This window comes from Podarcis tiliguerta (assembly GCF_965153285.1).
Source record: "Podarcis tiliguerta genome assembly, chromosome: 1".
Taxonomy (NCBI): Eukaryota; Metazoa; Chordata; class Lepidosauria; order Squamata; family Lacertidae; genus Podarcis; species Podarcis tiliguerta.
In genome coordinates, this window is record NC_139534.1 from 91,091,112 (window position 1) to 91,109,949 (window position 18,838).

Genomic DNA, 18,838 nt, shown 5'->3' on the forward strand with positions numbered 1-18,838 from the left:
AGTACCGTACCTAAGTTGATGCTAAGAGCCTGCAGCAGGAATGGACATCCTGTGCCCCTCCATCTTATGTTGGAATCCAGTTCCCACCAGCCCCAGCCAGCATAGCCAATGCACAGAGTTAATGGGAATCAAACAACGTTGAAGATTATAGGCTCCCCATCCCTGAACCTATAGTATGATTGCTGCTTCTAACCCAAGATCATAGGGACAGTATTCAATTAAATATTTCAACCAGTGAGACAGGATTTCCCCCTTCTCCCCACACATGCCCTATACTGTCCCCAAATCTGATCTAGAGGGTTGAGGGAACCCCAAGTAGAGAGTTGGGGGAGAGGGGGAGAACATTCAGCTGGACAGACAGAAATCCTTGCACTGATAGAACAGTCTCCTTAGCACTATGTTGAATACAGTCCTATGTAGACAAATACACCAAATCAACATAGTTATGAAGCACTAGTCCTTACCTGAATGGCCCAGCAATTGAGAGACCAATAGGAGGCCTTGACAAGCTATCAAATCTTGTTGGGATGAACCTGCTGACCAGCAAATCTTAATATGACACGGTCTGGATTACACTGGATCTGAGAGGATCTCAGTGTTTGTTGAAGTGATATGTTCAATCTTGAAAACTGTATATTACTATATAGGTAACCTCTGAGCTACTGCAGGAAGTGTGGCAATTTATACAACATTTCACCAGTTCTTAAACAGGTTATCTGTTGCCAAGTACAAGTTTGGTCTATAAAGTCCTAAATGCTTTGGAACTACCGCATTTAAAGAACAGCCTTCCACCTTCCAAGGCAAGAAAGGGGACTATGCTTTCTCTTATGGCAAGCAGCCTCAACAATTCCCTCCTCAGAGAGGTTTGCCAAGTGTTGCCCTTTTCTTTCCCAATGTCACATCAAAACTTTTTAATTTGCCTTAACTCTCACTCCTGTCAGTTATGACGGGGCTCTAATGATTAATCAACTAAAAGCTTAGTTGACACATCTGCTGATGAGACTGAATAAGCTTGGAGCCACGACATTTAACATGCACTTTGAAGTTAATGAAAAATGTGCTTTGTCAGAACAGATTAGTGTTTTGAGAAGTATTGTGCAAATATTCACCTGCAATGTGTTGGCTGATGATTTAAAAAGCTGTTTCTTCTGCATTGCAAGGAGCATGAATCTGATTCTGGCTGTGAACACTTGAAGTCCCCAGAAGTTTCTGTGGTATCTTGGTCCAGAGACTGGGAATGTTTCACATTATCCTCATTAATCCAGCAATTAGCTTCTAAGTGTTCCAGGTTTTTCTTGGCCTCTAGCAATTTTTGCTTCTTCACAATCCTCTCAAGATGCACTTTAACCTTCTTCCGACTTAAATGTCTTTCTGCTTTCTTCAAAGAGTATTTTCGTAAAAGTTCAAGCTGTACCAGTTTCTTCTTGTTTTGTTCTGTCAGGGACGGGCCAGTTTCTGACTCCAATACGTTCTGCACTCCAGCTTCTGCATATGATTTGACTTCTGTCTGCACAGCAGATTCCTGCTGCTGTTGCTGGACAGCCAGCCGTTTCTTTTCATCAATGAGCCACTGCTGGTCTAGGAAAACAAGCAAACAAATGAACAAAAAGCATGAAAATCAGCAAGTCTTGTCAGTTCTGTTGTAATTTATCAACAGCACCAAGAATTTATGAGGAGAGTAATCAACTCTATGTCAATCTTACAATTTGTTTTGAGATATAATTTAAGCAAGATCAGCCTGACATTGTGGGTCTAGGTGCAGTGAAATTGTGGTGGAGGGGCCAAGGCATGTTGAAGCTGCAGTAAACACAGGACAACCAAATGGGATTCAAATAGGCCACAACTTTATTGATAACAGATGTCAGCAGGTTTTGGCACAGGCATTGGGTGTGTATCCTGAATCAACTAGTCTAGTCTGTCTGCTGGTTGAGTATTTGGTTAACCAAGGTTAAGGACTGCCCTATGCCTTACATCAAATCAGGGTGAACTTCCCACCTGAGATCACCATTTTGAAGGTGTTATAGCCCATCAGCCACCTTCTGGGTGTCCGGACAGAAGCACCTCACCCTGGATCCCTTTAATGGAATATTCTGATTCCTTGGAGGGGCAGGGCTCCCAACCTTCCAGTCCACCTAGACTAAGGATCCGATCTAATGCCTTATCTGCCATCAAGTTGTGACAATTGCTATGAGGTAGGCAAAACCCTCAGAAAAGCCCAATTTGTCTGCAGGCAAATTTCTCCCTGTCCCCGAATATGGCAACTCAAGATGTCCATAGCAAGGTTTTACGCAGGATCTACCGGCTCACCCTTGAGCAGTCCTACACATAAAGTGTGGGGTGGGTAATTGATGAATCCAGGATTGACTGAGACCAAGGCCTAGGTACAGCTGACTTTTATAACCAGGGAGTCCACTCCTAAACCATGCTCCCAAGCTCGCCCGTGATTGCCTGCAACCGCAGGTAAGCCCTAGAAGCTAGGGTGACAGACAGAGAAGAAAGTGGCGTCCCCTTTTAGCAGCACCAAAGCTGGATCCCTGGGTGGCTTACAATAATTAAAAATTCTGTATTAAAAACTGTAGTCCAAAAAACCAGTGGTCCTAAAACTACAGAGGCAAAGGGGGTTGTGGGGAGAAGGGAAACAAAAACACAACAGGTCTGGGATGGTAATCCTTGCTGTTCCAGTACCGTCGTACCTTGGTTCTCGAACGTAATCCATTCTGGGAGTCCGTTCCACTTCCAAAACGTTTGAAAACTAAAGTGCAGCTTCTGATTGGCTGCAGGAGCTTCCTGCACTCAAGAGGAAGGTGCATTGGACGTTCGGCTTCCGAAAAAAGTTCGAAACCCAGAACACTTACTTCTGGGTTTTCGGCGTTTGAGAGCTGATTTGCTCATCAACTAAGCCGTTTGAGGACCAAGGTTCCACTGTACTTGAAACACTGGCTATTCTTGGGTGTTTATTGTTTTTTAAAGAAAGGGTCTTTATATAAATAAAAACTGAAGTTTGGAACGCTGAAGTTTCAAGTATATATGTGTGGGTAACATATTTGGATCATACTAAGATTGTAATAGGGGGGCATATGCCCACCAAATTGCTGCTGGAAATGTGATCAGTGATACTATAATACCCTAGTTAAGGCCCACACAGGGGACAACTAACAGCACTCATCTGGACATCTTAGTGACCAAGCAGGGATATAAGGGCCCAAATTGTTCAGGGCTTTATACATCAACACATATCAACTTGCTCCTACTTCTCAAGTATCCTCAGTGATATCCCCATGTAGCCAAATCTGATGGGCATTAAGCATATGTCTGCTGATTGGTTGGAATAATCACTGAGATTAACCTAGGAAAGAGGAGGAATAATGACACTGGCAGCAGAGGAGCAAGATCAAACAATAACACCCAAAGGAGCTGAAAAAAGATGGGCATTCGTATATCTTTTTTTGTGGGAAGGGGGATTTCTACCTCATCCATAAAGCTATTTTTGACCTGAGAAATGAGACTGGAGGATATCTTATACAGCCTTAATTCAAATTTCTGCAGCTATATCCGAATTTTAAAGGCAGAGAGCATTTCAAGCTGGTAGTTTTAAGAAGGACAAGAGTGTATCTTAAAGTATTGTAGGGAAGACTCATCCAGCCAATGAATATAAAATATAAACTGCTGCTTGAGCGCTAACCTCACTTTAAGAATGATAAAATAATGGGTGAAAGAAAGAAACCAGAGTAAAATGAGAAAATTATGCATCAGTAGTGTAAGTAGGAAAAAAACGAGAATGGAAAGTGATAATGGGAAAGAAAACTCACTTTCTTTGATCCACTGATTGATTATGGCTTGATCATGCTCTAGTTCTTGCTCAGCTTTGATCTGCCCATCCAAGATCTGCTGTTGTAATTTTTCAACATACTGTTGCTGCTTTTGAATTTCCTTGCTGTGGAGAACCTCCTGGTTCTTTAGCTTTGACTGACATTCTTCATGTACGCCATCTCTCTGTTCACTGCTGGAAAATTTAAAAATAAAATTAAACCAGGAAAGCAACATTATTGCAGGTCAAACATATATCTCTTTAAATCGGGTAAGTTTCTGCCAGTCAAAATCAAAGTATCTATTTGTGCAATGAAAAGTTCAGGTCCTAATGAAGGAGGATGGGTAAAGGAAAGGCTATGATGTGTGTGTGTGTTGCATGTGTGTTTGCATGTGTGTGATGTCACAGTAAGGTCAGAATGTTGACAGGTAGGATGAAATTTAAAAGAAGCTTAATAGCGGGCTCCACACAGTAATACCACTAGCCACATAACAGTTATGTCATTTTAAAATATTTATAAACTGTTCACAATATATCAGAGTGGTGTACAGAAGGTCAAAAATAGTTAAAACTGTTATTTTAAGGTGGTCAACGAACAATAATTCAAATTTTATTTCAGAAATGTCTTGGGTAAATAAAAAAAAGGCATAAGAATGCATCTAAAAGCGTAGTTTATTGGAGCATGCCTTATTTCAAATGGCAACAAATTCCACATCAAGGCTACAGGTCTTCTGCTACAGGTCATCCATCAGGTTGACCAAGAGTGAGTCAGTGCCAAACCCAGGTCGGAACCCATATTGGTACAGGTCAAGATAAACTACTTCATCCATACTAGCAAAGCAGTAGCATCCACTCAGAAGTAGCACTCAAATTACCAAGGGAGGGAGTCCCAGTCCCCTCATTCTGGCTGCAGGAGGCCATGATTTGTCTAAAATTGGGGAAGTAAGGGGACATAGCTTTGGGTTTCATTAAGAACTCCCTTACCTTTTGCTTCATAATCTGAGCACTGGCCAGAATGAGGAGAAAGTTCCAAGGAATATACATAGCTGCCATTCTAACCTGTCTTTACAGTGGTACCTCGGGTTACATACGCTTCAGGTTACATACGCTTCAGGTTACAGACTCCGCAAACCCAGAAATAGTGCTTCAGGTTAAGAACTTTGCTTCAGGAAGAGAACAGAAATCGTGCTCCGGCGGCCTGGAAGCAGCAGGAGGCCCCATTAGCTAAAGTGGTGCTTCAGGTTAAGAACAGTTTCAGGTTAAGTACGGACCTCCGGAACGAATTAAGTACTTAACCTGAGGTACCACTGTATATCATTAAAGCCATTTTACAGGTGGGGATCTGAGGGAAATTTTATCAAGAATATTTGGGAGAAAGATTGTGAGAATCAGGGCAATACACGTGGAACAGAAAAAGGAAAGGAAAGGAATGATGGACCATTCTCAAAGTGGCTCCAAGTGATGCTGATGAGTCCCTAAAGACCTGCTCCCTGCCTTGCAGGCCTTTTCCCACCTCACCGGTAGGGAGGGGCCCTGACTGATTCCAGCTACAAAAGCTGAGGTTGCTGAACAAATTCATGGGCTGGGGTACTGTTTAGGGGAGGTTGTTGTTGTTGTTGGGGAGGGCGGTTGTTGCTAGTTCTAATCAGTCAAGAGGGTTAGTTGAGATGGCAAGTTGTCAAACACAATGCTACAAGGAGACATTAAGCCCTAATAACTGAAAATGATCGCACAAACATTCGCTCAGATGGTGTGTTGGGCACCTCAGCAGATTCTGCAATAACAGCATCAAGAGTGTTTTGAATGGTTTCATTCTTAAACTATACTGCAAACAATTTGCAGTGGACTCTATAGCTCCACTCACAGGGGTAGATAACAGTCCTCTGAACACTCTAAAGAGCTCTGCCAGATAACTTACTTGAGGAAGCACTTCATTGCTTCCTACACTACCATGCAGTAGGCATGATCATGCACCTCTAACTAGTGTTCAGTTGGCTTCGGAATGTGTTGTGTGCCACCTGCAGCTAGTCTTCCCAATAGTTTCATCACACAAAGTTTGCAGGGATACCAGGCAGCCATACCAACTCTACAACACTGGAAAGAGCACTCATGAGTGACTGTGCAAAAAGTCTGTTGTAGCTCCTCATTACAGAAGGCCAGGGCTTTCAAAATCCTCATGAGCATTCAGGAATCTCCCAGGTTCCACCAGAAAGTGCCCTAATACTGACATTGGGGTTATTTGGAACCCCTCTCTCCTATTTGGAGTTTGCCCATCTCACCTGGAGCAAAGAAAAGTGAGGGTGTGGGCCTGGCATGTGTATAGGGCTGATGACAAACTAAGACAGCCCCACCGTTGCCCAGGTGGCCATGAAGCCCCAAGCCAACCCCACCCCACAGTCTCGGCATGGACACTGAAATTGCTAAGACCACCATCCTGGGTTCTTTACCTTCCATACCTCAGTCAGAGAGGCTGCTGGCAACAGGGTGGACAGGATGAGCATAATCCCTCATCTGTCTCTATGGTCCATCACCAGATACAAGCCGTATAAACCCACTCCAATGTGGAGTGGTATTCTTGTGATGGAATCCGTATGTACCATGGGCAAAACCCTTCTGGCCCTCTGGCCCATGCTGGTGCTGAACTGAATACTCAGCCCATTCCATCTACTCAGGTCCCAGTATCCAAGTCATCACCCTCATCCCTATCAAACCATGGAATAATGAGGTCTTCAGTTGCAGTGTGGCATCTGGCACCATTGCCTATTAAAATTCATTCTAAGCAAAAATTGCTAAGTTTTTTCCTTGTAAAGTTTTACAACTTTTTATAGAAAGGGAAAACACAATTTCCAATTCAAGGTTGTATGACTCATTATTAGAGACCAATATATTTATTGTGCTTTGTATTCAACTGTTTCAGTCCAGCAAAATAACTAGCTAAGAGGGGCATGTATCATTAGCTGTTTCGAAGAAGGGAAACCTGCTTTTCAAACTACCAGCAGCAGTTAAGATCCTCACTTAAAGCAATAACTTCGTTATTTGCCTTTCCTTCTCCACTGCTTGTGTGTTAGTGCATTCCCATACAAGAATATTTGTTTTGAGTTGAGTTGAAAATGTTTTGTGCTCAATTTGTACAAGAGTCTGTAAACATAGCCAGTGGAGATTCCCATAGTGCTATCTTGTTAGGAGGCAGATACTGTATAATAGCTGAAACTTCTGGACAGTTATAGATGTCAGTCCTGATGAAATGAATGGAAAGTGTACCCAGCTATCAATGTAAGGTGCATCCATTCTAGTTCTAGGAATATCTAGAGGCTATGAAACACCTGGTTGCCAAGGAGACAAATACACCTGGCAAGTCATAAGCCATATTTACTCCCAAGCTTTCTAAATGCATATGTCTTCCCCTCAGCTAAAGAAGAAGAAAGGCTTATCTAAAGTCTCTTGTGGCTCTAAACCAGGGGTCAGCAACCTTTTTCAGCAGGGGGCCAGTCCACTCAGACCATGTAGTGGGCCGAACTATATTTTGAAGAAAAAAATGAACGAATTCCTATGCCCCACAAATAACCCAGAGATGCATTTTAAATAAAAGTACACATTCTACTCATGTAAAAACAGGCTGATTCCTGGACCGTCTGTGGGCTGGATTGAGAAGGTGATTGGGCCGCATCCGGCCCCCAGGCCTTAGGTTGCCTACCCCTGCTCTAAACTGACCAGAAGGCTCCTTTTACCCTTTTTCTAAAACATAAGAACTTGTCGTTTAAGCTAAACACCCCATTTAAATGGGAAGCTGTAGTTCAGCTCAAAAAGTAATTAGACCAATTCAAGGAGAACAGGTCTTTTAAAAGCTGTTAAATGAGAGGCTATTAACCTTCACGCAGGACCCCCCCCCCCCCGGCTTTTTTATTTTTTTTACACACAGAAGCTGCAGCTGAATGAAGATCAACTGCTGTACACCAGTCCTATTCATGGTCACCAAAGCATTTGCTAATGGACACTACAAAAGACAGGATATTAGGCTTTATGGACCATTCATTGCTCAGGTCTTGAAAAACAGCTGTTATAAAATGCAACAGTGAACACCGTATTATGATACAGTACTGCAGATCTCTACAATTTTTGCTATCTCAGTGATTAATGCCACAGAAGGAGAAAATGACTGAGGGGGTTGCATTACATAAAGTGTAGAAAGCATTGGTTTCTATGCTCCCGTATTTCCCAACAATTCTTTAAAATGTCAGCAGATTCAAGTACTCAATCCAAGAACAAACAGAAAACATCCTATATGTATTCAGAGCACAGAGACAACTGCATTAAGTAGATTGGTAATAAAAATTCATCCAGCCTGATGCTTGCATCACATAGGTAATGCAGAACGCATGAGGTGCCTCTATTGAAACACGAAAGAACTGGAAAATGGCAGGACCTGGGGCTTGATGTCAGCCCCATCCACATCAATACTGTTTTTATTGTTGTATATTCCAATGTTTAGGCATGGACACTTCACTGCCTTGAAGTATAATTGCTTGTTCTGTGGATAATCATTGACACGGTAATCTTAAGTAGCATGACGGCAGGTGTTCTGCCACAGCTCATCCCCACCCCAAACGTTCCACATGGAGAATAATGTCAAAGTAAATGCATTAAAATTATTTGTTATTATAAAGCAGGCCTCTATACTCCAAAATTCGCACAGGTGGTTGTTTTACTGGTCCACAGAAGCATCGTCACCCAGATACTGATACAACTCCAGCTTCTGTCAGGAACTGTTAAATCCCAGCACTTCATGCACTAAGAAATAAACCTACTAATCAGGTTTCCCTTCTTTCAAATTAAAACAAAAAAACAGTTAATGAAGCCTTACTGTCATTAAAAATAAAACAACAAAACAAATTTTCTCTAGAAGATATTGTCTTTTGCTTTGCCAGACCCGACTCTCATCATGGAATGACACAGGCAAAAACAAACAAACTAAGGCATGGGGAGAACAGAAACCCTTTGTGGAATATAACAAACATTGCTCACTAGATTTAACAAACATTAAAAGCATAATTACAATGATAGCATTCTTATCAATAAATAGTAATTAACACATCCAATGTTTATTTCCTAAACGTCACTGACCTTAAACCAATTGTAAGTACCAATTATCGAGAACATTTCCAGGATTTCCAGCTGATTCATTTTTCATCTTCTCGTCCTATGCGTTAACTTGGCAGTCAGCATACTAAATCAGCCTTTTGTAGAATCACGTTTTCTCCCGGCTGTTTTGTCATCAGCTTCCCAGGATTCTATTGTGTAACTCCCTCCCCTCTTCCCCAAAAACGCCTCTAAGGCTTATGCAGAATCTGGCGGCTTCTACAGCATAATGCAGTTTTCAGTAGCTATGGCAGCCACAGCCAAGTAATGAAGCAGAATGCTTTGCTGCAACCATATATGGAGGCTTGGATCACAGAACCCAAGCAAAAGGCAAAATAGAGTCCCTGAAAACCATTGTCAGATTAAAAAACAACAACTCAGCCAAATCAGATTCCCCGAGTCCCTAAATATTAGGTATAACTTAGTTTTGAGATTTTAAAAAACAGACGGGTTGAAAAGAAAGCTATTCAGTATCCCTGCAAATCAATTAAGGCTAGCACTTAGGAGTCTGAGTTATAACACAACAAGCTCATCCATTGATTTGCATTTTTGTCCAATACCTCTCCCCCCTGGCACATCTATCCAATCAAGAGGCTGTTTTCAATACCACACCATAACCTCAGTATAACACAGCAGCAGCAGCAGCAGCAGCAGAGGACTACAGCAGCTGCGCAGGACAAGACATAAAATTTAACCCATACAGCACAGCTCAGGCTAGATACAGTTCTTTCTTAAAGCTCTTATTTCTGTCATGAGACAGTGCAGCTGGGATGCAGACCCAGAATCATTAAAAGGAAAGAATAAGCTGTGTATGAACTTCAGAATATACATTATGTAAACATTCCCAATGGTCTCCCCTAGTATTAAGAGTAGTGGGAAGGCTTCAGAACTGTGAAAGCGTGGCCATGCTACTATAAAAAAAATATGCATTTGTAGGCCACTGTATTGTTAAAAAGGAAGCGAAGATTATGGGTGGAATTCAACAACTTTTACAAATGTGATAGCATTTCAGTACGCCAGATGGAATGACCACCTCCTTCCCTCATCCCTTGCTGTTCAGGGGGTTCTTCTGACACAAACACCAGTAGCTGATTTCAGGGGTCAGAGGGAGGAGGGGGGACAGCCCTACTGTGCAAGTGGAAGTTGACAGAGTTTGTTAGATGAATTCTGCCCAATATCATAGAATCATAGAATCATAGAGTTGGAAGAGACCACAAGGGCCATCGAGTCCAACCCCCTGCCAAGCAGGAAACACCATCAGAGCACTCCTGACATATGGTTGTCAAGCCTCTGCTTAAAGACCTCCAAAGAAGGAGACTCCACCACACTCCTTGGCAGCAAATTCCACTGTCAAACAGCTCTTACTGTCAGGAAGTTCTTCCTAATGTTTAGGTGGAATCTTCTTTCTTGTAGTTTGGATCCATTGCTCCGTGTCCGCTTCTCTGGAGCAGCAGAAAACAACCTTTCTCCCTCCTCTATGTGACATCCTTTTATATATTTGAACATGGCTATCATATCACCCCTTAACCTCCTCTTCTCCAGGCTAAACATGCCCAGCTCCCTTAGCCGTTCCTCATAAGGCATCGTTTCCAGGCCTTTGACCATTTTGGTTGCCCTCCTCTGGACACGTTCCAGTTTGTCAGTGTCCTTCTTGAACTGTGGTGCCCAGAACTGGACACAGTACTCCAGGTGAGGTCTGACCAGAGCAGAATACAGTGGTACTATTACTTCCCTTGCAACCTTAAAAAAAATGAAATCAGCAGAATTCAGATGAATGTCATTTTATTTCAGTTAAATCCTTTTAAACATACCTTTCTGTTTCAGCTGGATAAAAGCTATGAGGAAGGGAAGGGAAGTCACCATCCAAATCCAGCCATTCAAGAGATCTGCAACTCACTAGAGAAGAGGACTCACTGATCTATAAAACAGAAAAGATGGGGAAAGAAGTAAATACCACAAGATGATTAAAGTAGTTGCTAGAATCATTGTTGTGAGTTTTTGATGTAAGATACAGCCCCTGCTCCATAGAGCAAAGAGTCTCGATAATGAAACCTAGATTTAAATCCTACTTTCACGTCTTAGGCTGGGCCTTATACCCAAGCCAACCATGAAACAAAGAGCTTGGGTCCTCCTGGCTGACAATGATGGCTATAAATATGTACACAGGAAGAGGACTTATGTTACATTCAGGGTTTCCCCAGTGATTCTGAATGCTAATGTGCACAATCTACTGGACACAGATTCAGCACAAACCCTAAAGAAGTGAATAGGAATCCTCAAAAGATGTGCCATTTTCCCTAAACCTGAATTTAATTTCAATGAGAACAGGAAAAGGTCCTGTAAAATTGTGCCCATTTCAGCTACTGTACAGCAGACCTACCACCTCAAGATTCCCGTGCTGCAGTTCCAACTCTTAAGTGTGCGCGGGAGCACAATGCATGAAAGTATGCCAGAATCAAACTATTTGCTGCCCGCTGCTGTTTATTGATCGACAGCAGTACATAAAATTTATAAATAAATAAAAGTATAAATAAAGTATAAATAAAATTTATTATTATGTGTACAGGATCTAGGGGTTTAAGTTGAGCAGATGCTTAACATTGGTCAACACTGTGATTCAGCAGCAAAAAAAAGTATCGCTATTATATGATTCAGTGGAGGAGGGAATGCTTAAGGACTCCAGCAGAAGAGAACCCTGAAGGACTCTGGAGGCCAAAGTCCATGTGGCATGCCACATCACCTTCTTCTGAAATTGCCCTTCTAGGAAGGACCAGAACCACCATAAAACATGTGACCCAAAGCACCATCCTGACCAAACAACGCAAAGGACACCACAGTCAATGGTATCAAGTGGGATACAGCAGCAATTCCCTAACCTTTTCTTTGGGGCATGCTGTCGTTTTAGAAGGTACATAAGTTTTCTGCTGGCAAATACCTGTAAGTAACCATGGAAAGCATTAGGTGCTCTCATATTTACTATAGAGTACTGACATCAGCAGTCAATGAAACAAGGGGCAGCGGGGGGGGGGGGGAGCAACAAACAATACTCCAAACTTACGGATCGTCTTTGTCTTAAAAGGGCAGCCTCAGCTGGGTGGTTGAACCTAAATTTGTGAGCTTTGCCCAGAATAACCAGAGCTCCTAAAAACAGGAGTAAGAAAAGGCAAATTGAGAAACCAGCAGTTATTTAATCTGTTATGCAAATATTTGACTTTTCCTGTGTATTTATAGTACATTTTACTACAAATATAGTATTTTTTAAAGCTACAATTAGATATAACATATTATCTGTTATTAACAATTTATTTTTGTTAACAGTCTAATTCTGAAAATATTCTGGTAACAAAAAGACATTTTAGATCCCACTTTGGAATTAACTGGGCTTCTCAAATTTTTCAAAATACCTCGAACCCTTTTTTATTTTTAATTTATTAATAATATTTTTATTAAAGTTTTAGCCTTCCTTCATAAGGAAAATGCCCAATCCCCTTTGATCACTTTGGTTGCCTTTTTCCTGCAGATTTTCCTGCTCAACTGTATTTTTATTTCAACTGTACATGGTATTCCAAATTCAGCTGCACCATAATGGTATCATGATGTTGGCAGATTTATTTTCATTCTCTTCCCAAGCACCATTATAAAATTATTAATACAGATATGCCACACTATGTTCACCACTGCCAGCACTGCAAGTAGGATGAGACTTGCACACCAGTGCTGAAGGCACCTTTATAGTGCTTCTACTTTGAAAGTTACTTGAAATGAAATGAGATGAATCCAGAACTTCAAGACTACCAATATATCTGGTGCATCACATCATTAATATATTCACAATTGAACTCAAGACACATTCAGCTATTGACTTTCATTGAAAATATCTGAGGCACTGAGCCAAAGCTATCGGGTATACGCAGCAGAAATAAAGCTAAAGTGTTTTATAGAAGGAAGTATTCATCCTGGGGCTTGTCTTTAAAATTCCAATTTAGCTAGGGTAGCCTAGAGTAAAACAAATATAGAGCAATTATTGCAGTCACAAATTTCTATGACAACAAATGATATGCAGTGTAGGCCCATGTTCTCAGAAGGCCCACTGAAATCAGGAGTACTCCTGAGAAAACATGGCTAGAATCAAGTCATGCAATGCTTCAATGTATTTTATAATCCCGTCCCATAAATCTGTTCTCAAATCATTTTACATATCTACCAGGTGTGCTTGACAGCAGCAGTACTGCAAAAGAAGAAGTACAGGATTTACCTTGAGACAAACGAACAGAACCTGTGACTTCATGACCATTCACAACGCAATGCGCTCCCTGAAGAGGCCGCAGAGTCACAATCCCATGCTGGTTGTCTACAACGCAATGGTCCCTTTCAATGCACTGACCCTGCAAAACTGCAAAACACGTGGATTTATTATTTATTTAATTGTTATTGTTTTTCGCAGGGTGGTGAAGGAGAAACATTCATTATTTTCTTGGTACAAAACTCCAGTGCAAATATCCAGAAACACTAGTAAGGATAATCGTGCTATTTGTTATTAATTTGTACTACCCTTAAAATAATTCATGCAATGCGAGGAAAATTTATGGCAAGTCTCTGCCAGATGGCTCACAATTTAAGCAGCACAGTTATATTCTTGAAGAACTAGGTTAATCTACTATACAGGATTTAAATTTATTCTTCGCAAATGATCATTCTAACTAGTTTTTGAAAATAAAACCAATTTGTTCTGAAGGCATCTGTACTGCTCTGTCCATTTGTATCCTGGTATAGTACAGCAACCATGTTATTTAGTTTCCAATTTGTGATGCTATTTTAATAAACTTTTTTTTTTTTTTACTTGCTTTCTGTGTGAGACAGAGTGCAAGAAATTTGTGAAAAGAAATGAAAGTGAATGTTCAATAAACAGGTCCTGGCGTTCAGTTCTTCATCAGATCACCCTCCCATCCTCCATTTGATTAATTTCTGTCATGTGTAATTTTGACCTTGCTATGGACTATTTGTTGGTCTCCGTATTTGCAGCTGGGCGGGAATTTGTTTACCAGGCCAATTGGCCCCAGTCCGGTGGTTGTGTCTACCTCACCACAATACTCACAACTTTGGTGGCTTAGGCATTAGATAAACCTTAGTCTTGGCAGGGGTGGAGGAAGGGGTGTGTGGAGGGTGTGGGCCACCCCAGGTGTCACCACTGGGGGTGTGTGTAGCAAAATGCCGGGCGGCACTTACTGTGGGGCCTGCAGCGTCCCCGAGCCACTTGTCTCTCCGCCTGCTGCCTCCCCCCAGCTGTAGAACGGCTGAGTGGGGGGAGACAGGCAGACTCTGGAGGCCCTGTGGTGTGCCCCCACCCCTATGGGCTGCTCGCCCCGCCCCTGGGTGCACCGCCCCAGGCGCCCAAGCAGTTTCCTCTGCCGCTGAGTCTTGGATGGAGGGGAGGGCTATGGTCTCTGCCTACTCCTCCAAATGTAATGGTATCTCACGAAAGGGATCCAGGAGCAGTTGCTTCTGACCTTATGCCCAGGCGGGGGTTTGGGCCACAACACACCTCAAGACGGCGATCCCTGTGGGGGTCCTTCTATCTGATGCAAGTCATAGGACTGTTGGGTGGCCCAGGGTTTCACTTCTGGCAGGTGGGCCAGAGGTCAATGGTTGTGGCCCAATGTCTATGCCAAAACTCTTGCATCTGTAACCAATAAAGTTGTGGCCTTCTTTGACCCAATGAGTTGTGCCTGGTTCTTTCTAATTAGTAGAGATGCCGTGTCTGGTTCTTTCTAATTAGTAGACATGCCGTGGGGGTGTGGAACTTTGGCACACAATACACAGGTCCTCTCAGAGTTGCAACACTTTTAAAACATCTGCCTCCAGTTCAGTAGAACGCCTGTATAGACCCAATAAAAGAACACCAAAAGTACCAAAAAGAGGCCAAAGCATTATGGGGACCTTGGGGTAGCCATCAGGACATCACCCCCAAAACCAAATTAACTTTTCCCACAGCATGGGGAATAGGCATGCTAACCTCTCCTACCAGGTCTACTCCCCACTGGAGTGAGGCAACTGAACACGCACAATCCTTGTTAGGTTTGGTGTAAGTTTTGGGGAAATCACAGGATGTTGCATTTCTCATGATTTCTCTGCAAGAGTTTGGGGTCTCCCTCATAATTCTTACCAATATCCTGTTCCTGGTTTGAATCACTTCTTCCAATTTTGGTTGTTCCTTCCTACAAAATTGGAACAATCAGAGTAAGTTGTTGTTGTTATTATTATTATTATTATTATTATTATTATTATTATTATAAATTTTTTTTTAAAGAGACTTGGATAGATTTATATATTCCTTCAACACATGTGTGCAGATTTTTATACTTTGTTGTGTTACATTTCCACTACATTTATCAATTATCTGCTTGAGGCAAGCAATTTGGTTTTTAAAATTTCAGGTGAGAGAAATGACTCTAGACAATAAGATTCAAAACTTATGGACTTCACACGGTTCAGAACATTTAGATTTTCCAACACAAACTTTCCTGGTGCATTTAATCAGAAAGTATTTCTTCACACAGTGCACAGTTAAACTATGGAACTGACTTTCACAAAGGGTGGTTATTAGAGGATTAAACAAATTTATAGAGAATGAAGCTTGCAGTGGCTACAAGCCATGATAGTTATATGTTCTACCTTTAGCGAGAGGCCTCGAGTTTATAAAACCATACCATGTGCATCTTGGCTTGCTCTGTGTTGCAATGCTGATTTCTGCTATGCTACATAAAATGTTTAATCCTTCTGAAATTTTCTCATAACAAGCTATCTACCATAGTTTAGCCTTTGAGATGGTTTGGAAGCATTTAATACACAAGATTGCAAACCTACACTCCAACTCTAAAATCTAGCAAATCTATTACTGAACACTACAATTTTAACACTTATCTCCTGACATAAAAAGAGCTATTCACTCAAAAGAATAAGGTATCATTTGCTATGTATAATATTTTAACAGTCAGAGTGTTTGTTATTATACACGCATCCTAAATCAGCTTTTTAAAAAATAGAATGCTGGGATAAATTTGAGTGGTGTACTTAAGTGCCATTGATTTCAATAAGAACCACAAATTATGAACTGGATTACAGCCTTAAATTAATTAAGACAGATCTTATTTCCAAATAAAACAGATGAAGAAATAATCCTTGCCTAGAAAAAATTGCAGATAACAACAACAACAAATAAAAAATGAAATCTAGTCCCCGCAAGAGCTGAAGTGAAGGGTGGCAGATCAACAGATAACACTGTACAATAGTAACACAGTTATTAAACATAGCAATGATGAGGGAATTATATTCATGTGTAGTGTTGTACGAGACTCATATAGGAAAAATTATTAGTTGCCCTAACAAACTTATTATGTAGGAAAGGTTACAAAGATGCAAGAAGTTCAGCCCCTGCTTCTTCAGAATATTTATCAGCAGATCAGAAAAACATCAAACAACTGCTGCCTAAATTAAGTTCTGAGGGTCCAGAAACCTTTTCAGACGTATTTTCTGACCACCACATGTTCAGCAAGTTGACACGAGGAGATGGCATGCAAAAGACACAAAATAAAAAGAAAGTTGAGAGGGAGACAAAAAGATGAAAAGAAGTAGAAGAAATTGAGGGGAGGGCAGAGAAGGAAGCTTATAAATATTTGAGAACCTAAAGAAGCAGAGATAAAAAGGTATGGGGTGGAGCCCAGAGTAGAGGAAGAATATGCTTTGGAGAAGAAAGAGAAGGGACAAGGGGCCTGTACCCTGTGTTCCTAAGTCCCCTCAGAAACGTGGAGCTGGCCCCTCTCCTCCTTAGAGTTTGCCAACCTTCATTCTTATTAACCCTCCTCCTGCTCATACTGCCCACCTCACACAGACCATGCTGTTTCAACCACAGCAGCAGAAGGCAAGGCGGAGGGAAGTGCCGGACTGCAGAAGCACAGCAGGATAGATGCTAGGGCGATGCCCTGGATTGTGTCAACTTGCCTGGACCATCCAACTGCCTCAGTCTCCCTTCCTCAGCTTCCATTCTCCTCACATTCACAGTGCTGCTGCGATGACCCAGCTCTCAGAAGTATGCCATCACACTATAGTTTGCAGCACCATTTGTCTACAGGCATGTGAACTACAATGTGATGACAGCATTGCACAAATAAATATGTGGGATAAACTTCTTTGTGAATGTGTTTTGCTTTTAAAAGTAAGGTATATGTATATGTGGGACGCAGGTAGAGCTGTGGGTTAAACGACAGAGCCTAGGACTTGCAGATCAGAAGGTTGGCGGTTCGAATCCCTGCGACGGGGTGAGCTCCCGTTGCTCGGTCCCAGCTCCTGCCTACCTAGCAGTTTGAAAGCACGTCAAAGTGCAAGTAGATAAATAGGTACCGCTCGGCGGGAAGGTAAACGGTGTTTCCATGTGCTGCTCTGGTTCGCCAGAAGCGGCTTAGTCATGCTGGCCACATGACCCGGAAGCTGTACGCTGGCTCCCTCGGCCAATAAAGCGAGATGAGCGCCACAACCCCAGAGTTGGTCACGACTGGACCAAATGGTCAGGGGTCCCTTTACCTTTATATGTAGATGTATCTAAATAAATAAAATCTGGACCGAGTTCACACAAAAAGCAAACGTTCCTAGATATGTGAATGTCAAAAGACACATTATATATAAGGCATGCTATTTTTCAAAAGATAAAACCAAGGATTATGTGAGCCCTGTCCTGAGAGAACTTTTTAATTATATTTTCTCTCCTAAATATATTCATGCTCTTTGTCACAAGTAAATCCTATACTTTTGTTTTTACGCAAAACTGCTGCCACACCTGGTAGACATTGTGAAATACAGGTAAACAAGAAGAGTGCAAGGGTTAAAGCACCTCTCATGTAGCATGATCTAAAGCAGGCTTCTTTTCCTTTGCTATTCATGCGAGATAGCAAGACAGCACTGTTCACTATGCAGAGGAAAAATATTAACATTTTACCTTCTTGCTCCTCAGATGAAGGTAACAGACACCTGAATCTAAATAGGCAAAGCATAAAGAAAAGAAAAGGCAGCATCTAGAAGCAAAGAAAGAGGGGACAAAGTTGTTAGTGCAGCGTAAATGAAACAGACAAGAGGGTTTAATGAAAATCCCTGTTAGTGAGTATGCAAATAAGGTTTCTTTCTATATAAAGATATATTCAATCTCTCTCAGGTATTGCAAAATTGACTCTTGTGCAAAAGTGACTATGAAAGCCATTCTTTCTACTATGTCAGAACTGTTACCTTGATTAGACTTCTGGTAGTCTCAGCAACAAACAAAGGGAATAAACATTTTGAAGAAGCCTTGGCTTTCTGTTTCAGTGGGACACCAAGGGAAATATTGCATCTTGCACCAGTCCCAAACAATGGCATGTATATTCAGTCATGGGGGCCTATATGATATGAACTTTAATATGAAAAAGTACCAATTGCCATAAAGAATGCGCAAAAGAAAAAGCAAACACCGATACTCTTGGATCTGAAATGCTCTTTGAGAAGTAAAAGGGATAGAATAAATGAAACATCTGCAGGTAAATTATCCAAAATTTAAGATATTTTATGTCAGTTGAAGTGGGATGATACTCACGTTTTAAACAGTGGAAGTTAGTTTAGGAAAAGGGAAAAAATATGAGAATGTCAAGTGTATTGTTAATGCATATATTGCACATGCTTCCTAGACTAGGTTCCTTAATGGAGAATTTTAAATTGACACAAAAGCATTGTAAAGCATAAGTTCTTTCTATAATTTTGCTGCCATAATTTCTAGGAAGTTGAACTCCAGCTTAAAATGTGTGCACCAAACAAAAAGTGTCCAAACATGTATTACAGAATCCTTTTAAAATAAGAATTACACTTTTAATAAAG

At 41.4% G+C, this 18,838-nt stretch overlaps 1 protein-coding gene across 4 annotated transcripts in view; it reads right to left on the reverse strand.

Moving 5' to 3' along the window:
* STARD9 (StAR related lipid transfer domain containing 9) overlaps positions 1-18,838 on the reverse strand; it is a 96,910-nt gene that overhangs the window by 37,307 nt on the left and 40,765 nt on the right. For all 4 annotated transcript variants that reach the window (XM_083458534.1, XM_083458536.1, XM_083458535.1 and 1 more), the window contains exons 17-22: positions 15,108-15,159; positions 13,200-13,337; positions 12,003-12,085; positions 10,756-10,862; positions 3,810-4,003; positions 1,110-1,578 (exon numbers count right to left, since the gene is read on the reverse strand). In XM_083458534.1, the coding sequence (XP_083314660.1) occupies positions 1,110-1,578; positions 3,810-4,003; positions 10,756-10,862; positions 12,003-12,085; positions 13,200-13,337; positions 15,108-15,159 (1,043 nt within the window). The remainder of the gene's footprint in view (positions 1-1,109; positions 1,579-3,809; positions 4,004-10,755; positions 10,863-12,002; positions 12,086-13,199; positions 13,338-15,107; positions 15,160-18,838) is intronic.